The sequence below is a fragment of the Myotis myotis genome, unplaced genomic scaffold (assembly GCF_014108235.1).
Source record: "Myotis myotis isolate mMyoMyo1 unplaced genomic scaffold, mMyoMyo1.p scaffold_m19_p_15, whole genome shotgun sequence".
Taxonomy (NCBI): Eukaryota; Metazoa; Chordata; class Mammalia; order Chiroptera; family Vespertilionidae; genus Myotis; species Myotis myotis.
Window position 1 is genome coordinate 44959390 of NW_023416319.1, and position 20184 is coordinate 44979573.

Below are 20184 nucleotides of genomic sequence, written 5' to 3' on the forward strand. Positions count from 1 at the left end.
AGCAAGGGAGGACACAGAAGCACTATCAAAAGAAAAAGTAAATAATGGAAAAAACACATCAATCTGGGGCTTAACTGCCTTTTATTTCTCAGTAGTCCTTAAAATTATTATTGTGTTCTATTGTGTTCAAGGTAATAATTAGTGCTCACAGTGATGACTGAATTACCAAAGAAAATTAAATTCTATCCAGGAAAAAGGCATATACATGTGTAATGCATTTTAGAAAGCTTTGTATTATGAGTATGAGATATTGAGTACATAGTTGACAGTTTTCTCACAACACTCCACTAAAATTACAGTAAAAGGGAAGGAGGTGCCTTTAATCCCATGAAGGCAAAAATAGTGATAATAATGAAAAATTGGAAAGTGGAAACTTAAGTGCCTGTTGTGAGATTGGGAGTAGGACTAGCAGTGCCCAAAAGGTGAATTTATTTGTACTATAGAGCTCTAGAAAAACTCAAAATAGGAGGCACCAAACATATCTCAAGACCAGATATCAATAGGAGCTAAATATGGGAGATTTCGTTAAAAACCAATTTAAGAAATTTTTAGACCTGCTCTACTCCAATAGAAGACAGGTAGTATATTCTCCAGAGTAGTTGAATGTGAGGGACTCTGGACTTGGAGACACCAGGCCCACATGAGAACAAAGGTGCATGTTTTTCGGTATGTTTTCAAGAGAGTTAACTGGAAATTTACATACTGATCACTGAGGCTTCTAACTCCCTTCCCCAAGTAGCCAGACTTATTTCCCATCTCCACTCCCACTGAGTCCCAGTCCTCCAAGCAGGAGAACAGTCCTCTCCTTGGAAAACCTACACGAGAGAAAACTGTAGAAACGGTGGTAGGAAGATGGCCCTATCTCATTTACCAGACCTCTGCTCAATTACTCTACAGTGCAATCGACAGCTTGACAAGCTCTGTCCATGCACACAGAGCGTCAGGATTTTGTTGTTGTTTTTTAGTACTTCACTATCAAATATAAATGGTCAGTAAAGGATCACTAAGTATTTGAGGAAAAGAGACCAATGCAAACAGAAAAAGCAAACTGGGAACACAAATAGGGAAAGAAGAACACTTCAAAACAATACTGTTCTCACAGACAAGAGATGTCGCATTCTATGAGATAATAACAGTAGCCTATTAAAAAAGGAAAATTCAGATTAAAAGTTTTTGGAAAGCCCTAGCCGGTTTGGCTCAGTGGATAGAGCGTTGGCCTACGGATTGAAGGGTCCCAGGTTTGATTCCTGTCAAGGGCACATGCCCAGGTTATGGGCTCGATCCCCAGTAAGGGGCATGCAGGAAGCAGCTGGTCAATGATTCTTTCTCATCATTGATATTTCTCTCTCTCTTCTTCCTTCATCTCTGGAATTGATAAAAATATATTTAAAAATAAAAGTTTTTGGAAAATAAAAAATGGAAGTAGCCCTAGCTGGTTTGGCTGAGTGGTTAGAGCAAAATCAATGGAAAAAGTATCCTTGGGTGAGGATTAAAAAAAAAAAAGAAATTTAAAATCTAGCAAGATAATTGGAACATAGATTTGATGAAATTACCCAGCATGTAGAACAGAGATGAAAAGTAGCAGAGCCCTGGCTGGTGGTGTTCAGTGGTTAGAGTGTTAGCCCACGCACCGAAGGTCTTGGGTTTGATTCCCGAAGGGCACATACCTGTGTTGCAGGTTCAATCCCCAGCTCTGATCAAGGCACGTGCGAGAGGCAACCAATTGATGTATCTCTCTCACACTGATGCTTCTCTCTCTCTTTCTCTCTTTCCCACTCCCTTCCACTCTCTCTAAAAAAAAAAAAAAATCAATGGGGAAAAAAATGTCATCAAGTGAGGATTAACAAAAAAAAAATTTTTTTTTAGCAGAAGAAAAAAAGTAAGATCAATCCAGGTGGCCCCACAGTGAACAAGTGGGGTTTCTTATAAAGAATACATGAAGAAAATGAAGGGGAAGATATTATCTAAGATATAATACAAGGAAATTTCCCAGAGCCAAAGAACATGACTTTCTAGAGTGAAAAGGCCCACTGAGCACCCAATATAAGAAATGAAAAATTTCAAAATACTGAATATAGCAGAAGATCCTAAAAACCTTCTTAAGCCCTAACTGGTTTGGCTCAGTGGATAGAGCGTCGGCCTGCGGACTGAAGGGTCCCAATTTCTATTCCAGCTAAGGGCATGTACCTTGGTTGCAGGCACATCCCCATTTGGGGGTGTGCAGGAGGCAGCTGATCGATGCTTCTCTCTCACCGATGTTTCTAACTATCCCTCTCCCTTCCTCTCTGTGAAAAATCAATAAAAAAAATTTTTTTTTAAAAAAGAGAGACAAAACAGGTCACATGCAAAGATTGGAAATCCAAATAGCATCAAACTTCTTAGCAACAGTAGAAACTAGAAGACAATGGAACAATGCCTTTAACATTCTGAGAGAAAATAATGTCTAACCTAGAATTCTTGGTCCAGGCAAACTACCAATTAGATATAAGTCTAGACCCAAGGATATTTTTAAATTTGCAAGTCTCAATATATTTACTCTCCAACCCCACACCTACTAGAATTGCTAAAATGAAAAAAATTGATAAAAAGGCCTAGTGAGAATTCAAAGCAACTGATACTGTCATACATTGCTGGTAGAAATGCAAAATGATGCAACTGCTTTGAAAACAGTTTGATAGTTTCTTAAGAAGTTAAACGTACACTTAACATAACAGTTTCAACCCTACGTATTTACCCAAGAGAAATGAAAACATGTCCATGCAAATACCTGTATGTGGTCTTTGTTCATAATCACCCAAAAGTGAAAATAGCCCAAAATTTCCATCAACCACTATAGTGATAAAGGAATTGTAGATAAAGAATGGATAAAGAATTATAAATACAGTAACATGGGTGACTGAAATGTATTATGCTGAGTGAAAACAGCCAGATATAAAAGCTATCTGGATAAATACTGTGAGTGCCTTTATATGCCATTCTGGAAAAAGCAAATCTGTAAGGGACAGAAATCAGATCAGTGGTCCAAGGGCTGGAAATGAGTGAGGGGAGTGACTACAAAGGGACACAGGGAACTTTTGGACTGATGAAAATGTTCTATACCTTTATTGTGGTGGTGGTTATACGACTGAATGTGTGTCAGAACTCACTGAACTGTAGAGCTGAAAAGGGCAAGTTTTTCAGTTTGTAAGTTAAACCTCAAATAAATCTAACACTAAAACAAGTTTATCCTCTAGCCCCACTTTTTCGGAAAACAGCTGGAGGATACACACCATCAAAACTAAGTGAACTGGGGAGGAAGAGGACATGTGATCTACAGAGAATCCATCTTAGGAAAGAGGAATTCCCAAGATGAGGGTTAAGTTTTATTCCAACAAATAGCTATGCAGGAGGACTAGAAAATGGCAACCATTCTAGAATGGAACAAGACGGAGAAGAGCTCTAGGAGAGATCCCCTGTCCCCTTCCCCCTGCAAGGAAAAATTAAAATTGATAGAATAGATTGGAGATGAATTCATGATAGGAACGCAAGAGAAAAAGAGTTACTAGGCCCTGGCCAGGGAGCTCCGTTGGTTAGAGCATCATCCCGATACACTGAGGTTGTGGGTTCCATCCCCAGTCAGGGCACATACAAGAAGCAACTAAAGAATTCATGGAATTCATGGAACAACAAATCTCTCTCTCTCTCTCTCTCTCTCTCTCTCTCTCTCTCTCTCTCAAATCAATAATTAAAAAAAGAGTTATTAGCTACAGAGTAGTATAAGAAGTTGTACAAACCCTAGTCAGTACAGGGCTCAGTTGGTTGGAGTGTTATCCCATACACCAAAAAGGTTTCAGGTTCAATTCCTGATCAAGGCACATACCCAAGGTTGTGGTTTAATCCCCAGTCGCAGTGTGTATGGGAGGCAACCAGTTGCTGTTTCTCACTCCCTCTCCCTTCCTCTTCCTCTAAAATCAATGAAGAACCATGTCCTTGAGTGAGGATTTAAAAAAAATTTTTTTTAAAAAGCCCAGCTGCTGTGGCTTGGTGGTCAAGCATCGACCTATGAACCAGGAGATCAGGGTTCGATTCACAGTCAGGGCACATGCCTGGGTTACAGGCTTGATCCCCAGTGTGGGGGGTGTAGGAGGCAGCTGATCAGTGATTCTCTCACATCATTGATATTTCTATCTCCCTCTCCCTTCCTCTCCAAAATCAATAAAAATATAGTTTCAAAAAAGGAAATATAAAACAAAGGGGAACAGGGGGATATAAAGGAGTAAAATAAAACAAAAACTCTACTTACTGCCCCAATAATAAACCAAATATAGCAGTCCCCTCTTTTCCAAGGTTCGCTTTCCACAGTTTGTTACCCGTGGTCAACTGTGATCTGAATTTAGTAAGTGGAATTCCAGAAATAATTCATGTGTTTTAAATTGTGCGCCATTCTGAGTAGTGTGATGAAATCTCTCACTCGCCTGCTCCATTCCATCCTGGACATGAATCATCTTTGTCCAGTGTATCCACACTGTATATGCTACCTGCCCATTAGTCATTTAGTAGCCGTCTGGGTTATATGATTGACTGTCATGGTATCACAATGCTTGAGTTCAAGTAACCCTTATTTAATAATGTCTCATTTACCTCACTTCATCATGTAGGCATTTTATCATCTCCCATCATCACAAGAAGAAGGTAGAGTACAGTATTATAAGATACTGCATGAGAGAGAGAGAGAGAGAGAGAGGGGAGGAGAGAAAGAGAGGCGCCACATTCACATAACTGTAATTAGAGTATATTATTATAACTGTTCTATTTTATTATTAGTTATTATTGTTAATCTCTTACTGTGTCTAATTTATAAGTTAAACTTTATCATACCATATATAGAATTTGGTACTATCCACTGGAAGTCTTAGAATATATACTCCACCATTAAGGGGGACTACTGTATACTAAAAAAAGAGGAGTCAAGGACAAGCCCTGCTTGTCTGGATTCTAAAATGAGACCATCATGCAAAGAGTGAGCCTATATCCCATTGTCTTTTGTGGGCAGCCCTATATCCAGGTCTACGATGCTATAAGGAGGGAGGAAAGATTTGTTGCTGCTTCTTTTTTAAAATCCTTACCTGAGGATGTTTATTGATTTGAAGAGAGAGGAAAACATCGATGTGAGAGAGAAACATTGATTGGTTATTGCTTATATCCACCCCAACTGGGAACTGAACCTGCAACATAGGGATGTGCCCTGGCCAGGAATTGAACCCATGACTTTTTGGTGTCTGGGACAGTGCTCCAACCAACTGAGCCACACAGGCCAGGGCAAGGGTTGTTAGGGTTGTTACTTCATATCTATATATCTATATCTATATTTGTATCTATATCTATCTATCTATCCATTCTATATGATAAAGAACTAATATACTAATTAGGCTGAACAGCAGAACAACCATCTGGGGCTGCAAGGGCTGAGCCCCTTGCACGAATTTCGTGTATTGGGCCTCGTGTGTGTGTGTGTGTGTGTGTGTGTGTGTGTGTGTGTGTGTGTGTGTGTGTATTTCAGAGAGGAAAGGAGAGGGAGAGAGGGATAAAAACATAAATGATGAGATAGAATTATTGCACGCCCCCTACTGGGGATTGAGCCTGTAACCCAGGCATGTGCCCCTGACCTGGGACCCTCCAGTCCGCAGGCCAGCACTCTATCCACTGAGCCAAACCAGCTAGCGCAGGGTTGTTACTTCTTAACAGAGAAACATGCCTGGAATCACAGACAACAAAGAGATTCTGGTAAGTGGGGTACTTTATGAAATAGTTTCCCCACCCAGGTTCTCCAAATATCATCTCCTGAAAGAGATAAAAGTTATAGAAAGCAATTTTAAGGTCATTATTAGAACAGTATCATATTGAAAATAGTGGTGTCATTTATGAGCATATACTTAAGCCCAAAATTAACTTTTTCTGTTCTAGCGTTCCCAGAATCCCATGGGCCTTTGCCATGACAGAAGTATGTGGCATGATTCTGTGCTATATTTGGATCCTGGTTCTTCTTCTTCACAAACACAGGTACTTCACTTCATTAAAACACTGAACGTGTTCTGACTGTCTTGTGTAAAAGTCATCAAACCAGTTTCTCCCTTTGCAGTTTCCTTATTAATTTCCTTCTCTAGACATTGTGACATTATAGTTATTGACATAGGAAAATGTTTTGGTTTTGATCAACAAAGGAGTCAGCAGAGGTAATACCTACACATTTAGTAATATTCTGAATGTATTTTATAGGGAAAGAACAGAAATAGTGATGTTCAGACATGGGCCAACCATTGACAATCTAGCCATTATCTTTCTTTGGAAACAAATAAAAAATGTCACTTTCTGTAGAAGGATAGAAACTCCTCTAAGGAGTTTGAGTGGAAGAAATGGTTCTCTGTTTGGAGGAGGCCTATGAAAAAAGAGATTATTTTGCCATAACCGGTTTGGCTCAGTGGATAGAGCGTTGGCCTGCAGACTGAAGGGTCTCAGGTTCGATTCCGGTCAAGGGCATATACCTTGGTTGCAGGCACATCCCCAGTAGGGGGTGTGCAGGAGGCAGCTGATCAGTATTTCTAACTCTCTATCCCTCTTCCTTCCTCTCTGTAAAAAAATCAATAAAATATATTTTTTTAAAAAAGAGAGAGATTATTTTGCACATACCGTGCATGCCTAGTCAGTGTGGTGTACTTTAGATGGTAGAGGAAATTGCTGAATAGGGAAAGTGCTTCTTTGGCATTTTCACCAAGAAATATAAAGCGAATTTTTTTTTCCTCATTAGAAAAAGAAGAGAAGGATAAAGGGAGGCTCCTATCCTACCTTATGAGGGGAAATTACTTGATTTAAGTAAAAAATAAGGCATAGTGAAGTTGTGGATATCTTATTCATTGTCTTTGGACACTGAAGAGGAATAGCAACACTTTCTTGAATGTTTGCTCCTTTCTTCTCATCGGGGAATGCTGCGGGAAAGCACAGTGATGGGCATTAGGTCCTAAGCAGCGATTACTAGTATTTCAGTGCTTTGAAGGTGAAAAGACAGGTTGATGATTGCTATTCATGTGACACTTTTAGGCCATATTGCACCTCATTTTCTCCTGTTTTGTAGCAATATTGCTTAAAACCAGAGGTGGTTTAAAAACATGTGTATCCCTGCTGCTCTCTGATTTAGCTTTGTCTTCTAAGACCCTGTAGATTTTAATTTTATCAACTCTTCAAAACAAGAAAGAGTTTACTTTATAGGAAGCCTTTGTAGATTTAACAAAGCATAGCAGTGGACAGTTAAATGCAAATTTTGATGTTTCATAATCCAAAAAAGTGTTTCTCAAATGTCTTTGTGCCACTTTCACTAGAATCACCTGAGCTCTTATTAGAATGCAGAATCCTAGGCTCCATCCCAGGTGTACACACTGAAGTTTAAAACATACCTAATCTTATGTTCAGTGTTTGTTTGTTTTTTAGGATGGGGGTAGCATTTTGAAAACATGTACAGCATAGTCCCTGAATTTAAGTATCTTATACTCTGATTTGGTTTTAAGACATTTAAAAACAATAATATAACAGACAAGTGGTGTCACAATGCACTTTAAATTTTTTGTTAGAGACAGACATAATTTAAAACTTAGTATTTAAAAAAACAGTATTTTTTTTCAAATATATCTTTATTGATTTCAGAGAGGAATGGGAGAGGGAAAGAGAGAGATAGAAACATCAATGATGAGAGAGAATTATTGATTGCCTGCCTCCTACACACCCTACACAGGGGACCGAACCAACAACCCAGGCATGTGTCCCAATGGGGAATTGAACTGTGACCTCCTGGTTCATAGGTCAATGCTCAACCACTGAGTCAGCCAATAGCTAAATTTAAGTTAGGGAAGATAATGTTTAGTAGATAGCTACTATCATTAACAAATTTACAATGCTATTAATGAGCAAAAAAATTCCCTAGAACCACGTATTCAACTTTACCTCTCATTAAGTAAATAATTTATGAGCAATATATGAGTAATAGGACTAACACCAAGCTGAGTCAAGCTAGGTACTAGTCTTCTCTTTTATATAACTCTCTTGCTTTCTCTTAGCCATATTTTCTTATCAATGAAATGATGCTCTTAGGTCTGCACTGTCCAACATGGCAGGTGGTAGCCACGCGTGACCATTTGAATTTACATCAGTGAAAATGAAATAAATTTAATATTCAGTTCCTCACTTGTACTAATCACATTTCAAATGTTGGACAGTGCAGTTGTAGAACATTTTCATCATTGCAGAAAGTTCTACTGGACAATGATAGTCCCTAAGATTTCTGTCTTCTTCCAAGAGTCTAGCGGTATTCCTGCTTGCTCTCCCTTTAAAGGAACATTTGAAGTCTGGGTTATTTTGGTTTGTTTTCTTCTGATCTTTCTCCCTTTTTGGTCGCTCTGTCCACAGGTCAATACTTCTGCGAAGGCTCTGTAGTCTGATGGGCACTGTATTCTTGCTTCGCTGCTTTACCATGTTTGTGACCTCCCTCTCCGTGCCAGGACAGCACCTGCAGTGTACTGGAAAGGTAGCCTGCTACCTTCTTTATCATTCTTTCTCCTCTTCTTCTTGGTGGGTTGATGGCACCATTTATACAGTAGGGCTAAGACTTTGCTTTTACTATTAAAATGTGCTTTTTAGTATTTTCAGTATCTGTAATAAACCTCTAGAAATGATTTTGTAAAAATTTTAAGCCAGAATCTGCCTCTCTGTTACTTCTATCCATTGATCTTCTGTAGAGCTATAGAAAGTTTCTTTGGATTAATCATGTTCCCTTCCCCACTATCCTCAGCATCTTTAGTTCTTCATATTACTTGACTAGCCCCTTCACTGTCCTCATCTCTCCTTTTTTAAAAGTTGCAATTTGATTATATTCCATTTAAAATAGTATCCACTGCTATAAACTTTACTCTTTCTGGGATATACTTTTGTTTTTTATTTTATACTTTGTAGCTTTTTTGGTAAACTGTAGACATCTTTTCTGATTAAATTGAGAGAGAAGCGATTATGCAGTTGGGAACAAAAAAACCTGGGTAATAAATAGCTTTAAAAATAAAAATATTGTGAAAAGCACCTGTACTTTATATATAATTGTGACTCATTAAGTTTGGCCAAAAGAATTTATTACCCTAAGCCTTCATGCTTTGGTTGTGTTCCAAAATATTCAAATGAATATATTAACACCTTTGTTATTTTCATGTTTGTAAAGTGTTAAACAGAATTAAATGTCAGTTCTTCTGCTGCAATCTAAATAGCTGAAATGTCAACAAGGGAAGATAAGGCAGCCAAAGGCGATCAAGAGCTAAAAATAAAGCCCTGAGCTGAAGGGTGGCAAACTTTCTCCAGGTATTAGGAGACTGGCCAGTAAGAAAGGAGGAAGGGTTATATGACAGTTAGGAGTTAGTGTAAAGGAAATGTTTCATTTTTAAGGTAAAAGCTGTTTTTGTCCCAAAAAAGGGAGAGTAATATTTTCTAATTACAGAGTTACATAAGTTTATTATAAAAATTCAAATTTTAGCCCTTGCCGGGTAGCTCAGTTGGTTAGAGCGTCATCCCAATACACCAAGGTTGTGAGTTCCATCTGCAGTCAGGACATATACAAGAATCAACCAATGAGCCCTAACTGGTTTGGCTCAGTGGATAGAGCGTCGGCCTGCGGACTGAAAGGTCCCAGGTTCGATCCCGATCAAGGGCATCTACCTGGGTTGCGGGCACATCCCCAGTGGGGGATGTGCAGGAGGCAGCTGATCGATGTTTCTCTCTCATCGATGTTCCTAACTCTCTATCTCTCTCTCTTCCTCTCTATAAAAAAATCAATAAAATATATTTAAAAAATAAAAAAAATAAAAAAGAATCGACCAATGAATGCACAAATAAGTGGAACAACAAATCAATATTTCTCTCTCTCCTTCCCTCTCTAAAATCAATAACATTTAAAAAATAATAAAATGCTTTATTTTAAAAATTCAAATTTTATAGAAATGTATGAGTTAAAAAGTATAAGCGGCCCTGACTGGTTTGGCTCAGTGGATAGAGCGTCGGCCTGCGGACTGAAGGGTCCCAGGTTTGATTCCAGTCAAGGGCATGTACCTGGGTTGTGGGCACATCCCCAGTGGGGGGTGTGCAGGAGGCAGCTGATCAATGTTTCTCTCTCATCAATGTTTCTAACTCTCTATCCCTTTCCCTTCCTCTCTGTAAAAAATCAATAAAATATATTTTTTTAAAAATGTAAAAGTGCGCAATTCTTCTCTTTCACTCTACACCATAAATAAACTATTAACCGTCATGTGGGTAGTCACATAGGCTATTTGTAAGCATGCTTATACATTAAATAAGTTTATCTGGATAGATACTTTTTTAAAAAAAAGATAGGATTATATTACAGGCATAGTTTTTTTACCTTATGTTTTATTTAATATTATGTTTACTTTATATATATATATATATATATATATATATATATATATATATATTTTATTGATTTTTTGCAGAGAGGAAGGGAAAGAGATAGTTAGAAACATCGATGGGAGAGAAACATCGATCAGCTGCCTCCTGCACATCTCCCACTGGGGATGTGCCCGCAACCCAGGTACATGCCCTTGACCGGAATCGAACCTGGGACCCTTGAGTCCGCAGGCTGACGCTCTATCCACTGAGCCAAACCGGCCTCGGCTATGTTTACTTTTTTTCTGAAGAAATACAAATAGCCGTACTTCAACTTTTCATTAGCTGCATAGTATTCCATTGCATGATTTACCAATCTCCCAAGTGGTGCATATTTAGGTTGTTTCCAAATCTATGCTTTATAAACAGTGCTGTGATAAATATCTGTGTACATTTATGCTTTTTCACTATTTAATCATCTCCTTAAGACAAGTTTTTGAAAGTGGAATTATAAAATCAGAGAACACACACATTAAAAATTATGACGTATTGTTCAAATGTCTGCTAGAGAAAACAAGTTTTCACTATTACCAACAATATATGCATGTCAGTTTTCCCACCACTGTGTGCCAGCACCATTTGTTGTTAATCTTTTGAGTCACTGCCATTCTGATTAATGAAAGATGTTATCTGAAACTTTTATAGTCTTGTTTTATATTTAAATCTTTAATCTATTGAACTTATTTCTGTACATGATATGAAGTAGGGGTAGAACAGTTTCCTCAAATAGTATGCTAATTGATTAAAAGAGGTTTAAAGAAAACTTATTATACTGAAAAAATAATTTCCTGTAGCTAAAGGATTTAATTATGAGTCAGCCACTAAATATATGTGCATCGGAGTGCAACATCCTATATAATAAAAGCATAGTGTGCAAATTGTCCCCTCGACCGGAGTTCTTCCAGGAGTTCCACCAGGGGGTGCAGCAGGTGGTTGGGAAGTACCCGACTGGCAGCTGGCAGCCGCTAGGGACCCTACCAGTGCACAAATTTTGTGCACTGGGCCTCTACTATGCTATAAAAATAAATTAAACCCCATTCCTCTACAGTATGGACAGCCCTTATACTGTCTCTAATTACTGTTTTTCATGATCAGTTAATTATATATGGAGCTTTCTATTCAAATTGTGCCCTAAATGCTGTTAATTGCTTTGAATTATAAGATAACCTACTTATTGACCTATATTACTTGCAACAGCCATTAAAAATAGAAAGTTAAGGTGATATTAGCTAGCAATCAAATCCCTTACAGTGAACTCTTTGGGGCATTTTCATTGTAATAAATTAATTGCTTAAACTCTCATTCTCAGAAGTAAGAGGTTTAGGCACAGAACCAAGAACATGCCTATTTTTAAATTAATCAATGGAATTCCTAAAGCAAATTTTTACACCTTGTCTCATCAGATCATCGTACTCATTCTATTGTGTGGTTACAACTTTATTTTTCTGATATTTGAGATTGGAAAGGATAGGGAGACTTGAGTAATTGAGCAATAACTTCTTTCTTTCCTTTTTTTTTTTGGACAGGCATTACTTGTTTCCTGTCCATGGCTGAGATTTTTTCCTAGTTCTTCACTGCCTGATTTTTTACTTTCATGAGAGTAACGTCTCTAAACCTATTCTCATTAGAAGTCATGGAAGAGCTGAAACTGGTTTGGCTCAGTGAATAGAGCGTCGGCCTGCGGACTGAAGGGTCCCAGGTTCGATTCCGGTCAGGGGCATGTACCTGGGTTGCGGGCACATCCCCAGTGGGAGATGTGCAGGAGGCAGCTGATCGATGTTTCTCTCTCATCGATGTTTCTAACTCTCTATCCCTCTCCCTTCCTCTCTGTGAAAAATCAATAAAATATATTAAAAAAAAAAAGTCATGGAAGAACCAAATTGTGTACTTTAGTACCTTCTCTTTTATTTTCTCTATTAATAAATTCTTTTTCCTCTCCTGCCCTCAACTATGGCAGAGAAAGCTGGGTAGTATATAATCAGCAGATGAGCTTTGTAATGAAATTGTGATTTCTACTGAAGATGTTTTATTACCAAACAAGGGGATCAGACCACTCACTCTACACGCAGCAAAGCCAAACACTCAACACTAAGTTTTGCAGTGGTGAAATTGAAGCTATTTATTGCCATGGTGCCAAGCCAGGAGAATGGGAAGCTATTGCTTTAAGCCCAAACTCCCGATGGCTTTTGAGCAAGGGTTTTTAAAGGCAAAGATTGAGGGTTGGGAGATAGGGTCTGAGGATGAAGCAGATCGGTTAGTTCTTGTGCAAGCTTTTGTGGTTTTCCTTAGTCTGATTAATTCAGTTCCTGACAGCTCGTTTGGTGTCTTTGTCACTCTGATTGGTTGATCTATCTGGTTAAGGAACCAAGATTCTGCAAAATATCTCATAATTGCATGTCAGTGACATCTTTAAAGCAAAAAGCAGAAACTAAACATCTCATGACCTTTGTTATTGTTTAAGCTATCATTGTTTTGTGCTTAATTAGCAATATTTTTCTATTATCTAAAGCAAAGTGTACTTTTAAACTTTTTTTTCCTGGAACTTGTTTTACAGGCAGGCCTTCAGGCCATGACTAAAGTACTTTATAATCTTTGACTATAAGTGATAACATATTTCTTAATCTTTGACTAAAAGCTACATGACAACCAGAGAGGGAATAGCTTTCCTAGAAACCTTTTACACTTTCATAATTTTTTTTTACAGCATTTAGTCACATAGCCTCACCTAGCTGCAAGGGAGGCTGGAAAATACAATGTTTCTTTTGGTTGAATTCATTGCCACTTCAAATACATTTGAGATTTTGTTAACAGTGAAGAAGGGGAGAATGGATATTGATTGGTAGTCATTGTCTTTGTTACAGCCTATTTCTTATTGGCAAGGAGAGCCAAACAAATACTACTTAATTATTGGATTAAAAACTTAGAAATACTTTTGTATTTTGATCACCTTTTTTCTAACAAAGAAACTCCTAGTAGAGAAGTTTAAATTATATTGGTTTTATTTATTTAATTACCGAAATATTTCTGAGTACTGCCAAGCTTGACCACCCAGTCTTGATAACTGGAGTTCATTAGACTGGGAGTCTTCTGGTTGCTTTTGCTTAGATCTTATTTCTAAGTCATTCAGCATTTGAATTTATTTTTTTTAATTTATTGATTTTAGAAAGAGGGAGGGAGAAAGAGAGACATCGATTTATTGTCCACTTATTTAGGCATTCATTGGCTGATTCTTGTATGTGCCCTGACTGGGGATCAAACCTGCAACCTTGGTGTATGAGGACCACGCTCTAACCAACTGAGTTACCTAGCCAGGCAGCATTTGAATTTCAATGGGAATGGATGTTCAGATCTCTTAACCTCCTTAAGCATTTAAAGCACTAATTCATAGCTTTCTTTATAGATATATGGCAGTGTGTGGGAGAAACTACGCCGGGCCTTTGCCATTTGGAGTGGCTTTGGTATGACCCTAACAGGTGTTCACACTTGTGGAGATTACATGTTCAGTGGCCACACAGTCGTCCTAACTATGCTGAACTTCTTTGTCACTGAATGTAAGTATCTGGTTATGCATATTAGATGACTAACTGCAGAGGAGGCAGTGGGAAGGGTGCCAAGTTCTATGAAGAATGGGAGACTAACCTAAGAAACATGTCTAAGAAGCATTGGAAGGAATGTGGTTTTAAAATGATCTTTCTGTCCTTTTCCCAGATACACCAAGAAGCTGGAATTTCTTGCACACTTTATCCTGGGTTCTCAACCTCTTTGGAATCTTCTTCATTTTGGCTGCCCATGAACATTATTCCATTGATGTGTTTATTGCCTTTTATATCACGACAAGACTCTTTTTGTACTACCATACTCTAGCTAATACCAGAGCATATCAGCAGAGTAGGAGAGCGAGAATTTGGTTTCCCATGTTTTCTTTTTTTGAATGTAATGTTAATGGTACAGTACCTAATGAATATTGTTGGCCATTTTCAAAGCCAACAATAATGAAAAGACTAATTGGATGAAGACTACCTTTGTTATGGGCTCGTGATTAAATATACAGTAGTTCTTGAAAGTGAGTAACTTTGCTTTCTCCCCTAGGTTGTACCTGGATGCCTTGCTTTTTGGCTTTTATGTTGACAAAGTTCCCTGTTCTGAGCAAGGCTGTGATTATAGAAAGCATGAAGGAACATTAAGAGTCTTTCCCTATCTGTTTGAACAGAAAGCTTAAGTAGATGTTTTTTGCCTTTTCTCTTTAGGCAGAAGTAATGTGATTGAAGTCAGGGTGTTACCCTTACCTGTTGAGTATTTGCATTTTGAACTTGCTGATTGAAAGATTTTTTTTTTTTAATTTCAAGTTGGATTCCAGTCAAGAAATAATATTTTTTGAAGTTTCTTATTATTTTCAAAGGAAAAGCCCCTACCAAATGAACAATACTTGTTCTTTGAGTTAATCTCTGTGTCTTTTTAAAAATACAATTCTGGAAAGTAATCAGTTTTATTAACATAATTTTGACTTTAAGAAAAGTATATTGAACATACTAGGATGCCTGAAACAAGAAGAGAAAGGGGCCATACATGTGGTGATAGAGTACAAATATAGTACAGGCATTTTTCACCAAAGATGCAACGAAAGATGCAGTTCCTGTTTTGTTCTGAGGGTTCAGTATGATCATAAACTCATGAGGGAAAATAACTGCATCCATAAAAATAGAATTGGCTGAATTTTAGTGACGCAGCTACCTGGAATAACTTTGTGCTATAGCTGTTAGTAAGATGGCAGTCCAGTTTTATGCTTTTTAATGATGTTATTTAATGAGCAAAACAGTGGGGTGTTTACCAGACATTAGATAAAGTTCTTATGTCCTTGAGTATGGAGATATGCATGCAAAAATATTTTTTCTCTTTCTGAAAAGAAATTTATAACAGGTTGTGAGCATAGTATAACTTTTTGGGCTTTGAAATGTCTCATTCTTGGCCACAGACATATTTGGATATGAAAGGTTTTATTGTTTTTTTTTATATTTTAAATACAATTGTGTACATACATTCTTTCTATTTAGTCTTAATTTGGCAATTAGGAAGAGATATAACTTAGTTGCTATTTACAACACTAGAAATTTAGTACCTTATATAATTTGACCTCAAATAACATCTGTCACTTCACTTTTTAAATGATTTTATAGAGTAGTTATGACAGTAGGATGGTTGTGGGATTGGAATTGATGAGCTTCGCCACTTAGAATATTAATTGTGTAGTTTTTACATTCCATTTTAAAACAAGGCGTTAGAAAAGGTGCTGGCATATTGAGGTCTAAAATTAGGCTACTTATCAGGAGCCTGGTTCTTATTGGTTGAAATATCTTATTTTTGCACTTTGAGTTATAATCCCACCTTGTATAAGCTACAGAGGATCCCAACTGGATTGGGCAGGAAAGGAATATTATTCGAACAAGTTTTAGCCAGTGCTGCATGATCCCAGTTTGAGTCTGCTCTAAACATAACTTTTTATTCCCACTTGAGAAACAGCACAAGGCAATTTATTTTATTATGCTTTCAAATATCATTCAAAAGCGTCTTATAATATCTTAAATTGTTGATTCTATTACATGCTAGGGACAAAAATGCCAATATTTCATCTAAGGAAATTGCATAATTATGAAGGTTGAAGGATGTGTCCTTTGCCAGTCAGGGGAATTTGACCCAGTCAAAAGATGTGATACTGTCATTTTTTCTTTAGCTTTGGAGGGACTGATATGGCTTTTGAAAAAATGTTTGGAAAAAATTTGTGGCAACATTAAGTCAAGAATGTTAAGTAGCTACTTAATGGTAAGTTTCCTACCATCAGTCTTATTTCCTTCATATGGATTCTATTCTAGAACAAAATAGAAAGAATAAATTGCAACTGATTTGCAGAGCTATAGACATTGAGAGTGCCTAACAGCTGATGGCAGTAAGGATTGTAAAATAACTTTAGACCTTGTATTTATCAAATCTGTTTTGAGGAAAAGGTAAGCTAAACTTATAATTTATTTCTATAACTATTACAAGGCAGTGTTTACATAAATCAGTCATCTCCAAACCTCTTTCTTGGAAAACTTTGTGACAAAATTCTTTTCCGTGTTTTTTCCTCTTAATATGAAACCTATATTTTTGAAACTTTTTGTTTGTCCAAAAATTTCCAGATTTTTGTCCTTTTTTTTTTTTCTTGGTAAAATCTAAACTAGTTGAGATGGTATTTACATTTACATGTTAGTTGTGAATGTGGCTAGGTAGAGAAGCTACATGCTTTAGATCTACATATTTTTTTTTTTACCTTTACTAGGTTCTTCAGTTTTAGACTAGTGAGAGGCTTACATCATTAAACACTTGAGACCTCAGTGTAGAAGGAACCAAGAAAGTTTTGGTTTGGGGTGCAAACTGGAGGTATATGCAAAGTCTTTGATGCATTTCCTATGTTCCTGGGACAGCATGATCTACCTTTCTTTTTTTTAAAGTCTATACTGGGCAGTGTTACTGAAAAGGGAATTGAAGTTCATAGGGAGTAGGATAATTTGAAGAAGGCAAGTTTACTGTTATCACCAAATAATTTGGGAGGAACCTTTGTTGCTATGCTGCAGAACTCTCAATATGCCTATCCTCTCCATAGTTCTCTGTGGCCAGAATGGCTAGGGTAAAAACAACTTTCATATGCTGGGTCGGTTTATTAGTAGTATCCTTTTAAACCAGAAGGCACTGAGTTTAGCCTTAGAACCAGTCAGCTGATAAGTGTGAACTGTTCACATGAAAGAAGCCATTGACTAAGAGCTCTGTTGGTAGTGTAACCAACACGGCAAGTGGCATTCTTCTCTACCCTGTACCTGCCTGGTTGTTGTTAGAATTCCAAAATCTTGTGATTTGTAAATGGAGAACAGAGGAGCCAAAAGCTTTTATAGCTGCTAGGAAACAGTCTGTTTTAGGAACATCTGTTTGGAAAGTGTTTATGTATTCAGAGTCATATTCATAACACTAACCTGCTTTGACTGGATTCAGCAAAAGGCAATTTCATCATTAGTTGCATAGTAAACTTTATTTTAAGGATTCTAATTCCAACATGCTTGGGAAAATTAACTATATTCTTGTTTTAAACACTCTGATCTAATAAATTTAATTCTTTGATAGTCTTTTTGTAGACTTAAGTTATCCCTTACCAAAGGTAATTGTAGTAATAGTTCTTTAAGGTATGCAGACATTTGAGACATGAAAGCTCTCTTTTAGAATAGTTCAATCGCTTTCTTAAACAGTGTTTGTTTCATTTAGATAGTTGCAAAGCCAACAAGGCATGCCAGTTTTAATGCCATCTGTACTTGGCAGTTAAGACAGTTTGCAATTGTAAAAAGGTTAGCCCAGATTTCCCGTGTACTTCTATAGAGGAGAATTGTTGGTAACAGCAAAGTCAGGCTGCTACAGGTGACCAATGAAAAAGGAAAGAGGTTAAGATTCCTTTTCCCCCTTTCTGTCTCTGAGTGGCTTTGAATGGCTGACATTTCTATGGAAATTGGTTTTGGTCCCCTTCTTGCCTACCCCTCACACCCAGCAAATGCCACTAATTTCAAGTAGCTAAACCATGGCCGTTATTTTGCATCAAGTTCAATAAAAATATCTGTGAAATTTATAAGCCATAATTCAGCTACCAAAAAAGTTGATTGTTAGAGTATGTTTTACCCTAAATTAACCAAAGGACTTTTTATTCAGTGTACTCCATGTTTAAGCATATGGAGAGAGAAGGAGGACTCTGTTAATTTCATTGTTATTTCAGGTCTGTTTCAATCTGAACTACTGAGTTGTCTGAACATAACCAAGCAATGTTATCAGTAATGTCATCTTAAAAATGCTTAGTTTTAATAATTTTTTACTCAGAGAATCTATGGATTGTTAGGACAATTAAAGTATTTCTAATATGAAAAAAAAGGAAGTGGAAACTGGTACATAACTGGGGGCACAAAATTAGCTTGAATTAAAGTGAGCATGTTTTGTTTCAAGAATTCTACCTAAATGTCACCCTATCCACAGAAAAACTAGTATTACTTGAAGATGTGAAAATTCCTGTGGTAGCCATACCTTGAAGCACAGTATTGTATATAAGTAAATATCTTGATTCTAAATTAAATCCAGATTTAACTAATATATATTATTTTATATCTTTGTTCTATTAAAAAGTTTTAAAACACTAAAAATAAAACATTTGAAAGTTGAATTAGTCTCTTCTTTGTCTTTGCACTGTTAATGCAGCTGGCCTATTTTCTTATACAGTGAATTTTATTTTTGCAAATGATTGGGCCCTGCAACTTTAAATCCTAATGTATCTCATCCCTGACATTTTCTAATTCTTAGTTGTTCATTAGATAAGCTGTTTTCCCTTTCCCCTTCCTTTTCTGTACACTAGGAAAGAAAAGTGATCGTCCTGAGGGTATTAGAAAAATTGTAGATTAAGTTGAGAGGGAGGGAAGGGAAGCAAATATCTACTTATTCCTGGACACATGAAAGTTTTTGTTTTTTATTCGATTTAGATGAGATTATATAGGAGGATACCATCATCCCCTCAGGTCAGTTAGAAAGACAAGGGGAAAGTTGTTAGGGATAGCCCTATAGCCCACAATCATGGAGTGGCTGGGACGCTAAGCATTGTACAGGTCCAGGACCATATGAGCTTAATCCATGGTTGAACTTGTCTTCATGATTACTACTAACTGTAGCCTCTCTGGTCTTCTCTCAGGAACTCTAGAAAAGAATAGTCCAGAACAGACCTAGAGGCTGTTTGGTGGAATAGAAAATGCACTGGAGTCTTTTGCCTGTTTGGCTCAGTGGATAAAGCGTCAACTCTCGGACTGAAGGGTCCCGAGTTCGATTCCAGTCAAGGGCACGTGCCTTTGTGGTCAGGATGCATGCGGGAGGCAACCAATCAATGTGTCTCTCTCACATCGATGTTTCTCCCCATCCCTTCCACTCTCTCTAAAAATCAATGGAAAAAATATCCTCGGGTGAGGATTAAAAACACAAAATGCACTGGATTTAGACTCTTGAGGACTTGGGTCTGAGTTACATCTCTGCCACTGAGTAAATTGGGCCATTTCTTCCAGCCCCACTTAACCTTATATGTGAAATGGTAGGTAGTGAGATGCCTACCTCAGAGGTATTAAGGGGCAAATTATAAAAGTACTGAACTTTAATGGCCTAGTACCTGGTGCATGTTGCTGAAATCGTAGTTAAATTTAGGTCAATAAAATAGTGCCCCCAGGGAATTAATAATCTAGCCAGGAAGATGACATAAAAAGGTAGCTAACAACATTCATTGATGGAATAGACCAGTAGTTCTTTTGTTTGTTTTTTATTAATTTCAGAGAGGAATGAGAGAGAGAGAGAGAGAGAGAAGAGAGAAGAGAGAAAAGAGAGAGATCAATGATGACAGAGATTCATTGATTGGCTACCTCCTGCACGCCCCCTACTGGGGATAGAGCCTGCAGCCCTGGCATGTGCCCTTGACAGGAATCAAACCTGGAACCCTTCAGTCCACAGGCTGACGCTGTATCCACTGAGCCAAACCAGCTAGAGCTAGACCAGTAGTTTTTAAACTCCTTGGTTAAACATCTTTAGGGGTAGGGGAAGGGAGGTGGAGCTTGTACCATTTTCTTCTAGAGTTGGTGTTTTACATATTTGGCTTTCCTAATAAGCCTTCCCTTTGGGGGGGTG

The 20184-nt window shown here is 37.5% G+C and overlaps 1 protein-coding gene across 1 annotated transcript in view; it reads left to right on the forward strand.

The window, feature by feature from the left end:
* The window catches only part of SAMD8 (sterile alpha motif domain containing 8), a 60410-nt gene extending 41719 nt beyond the window's left edge, over positions 1–18691 (forward strand). Inside the window, exons 3-6 of the mRNA XM_036337188.1 lie at positions 5944–6039; positions 8434–8551; positions 13868–14018; positions 14176–18691. Coding sequence (XP_036193081.1) covers positions 5944–6039; positions 8434–8551; positions 13868–14018; positions 14176–14480 — 670 coding nt within the window. The 3' untranslated portion in view covers positions 14481–18691. The remainder of the gene's footprint in view (positions 1–5943; positions 6040–8433; positions 8552–13867; positions 14019–14175) is intronic.
* The last annotated feature ends 1493 nt before the right edge of the window (positions 18692–20184 follow it).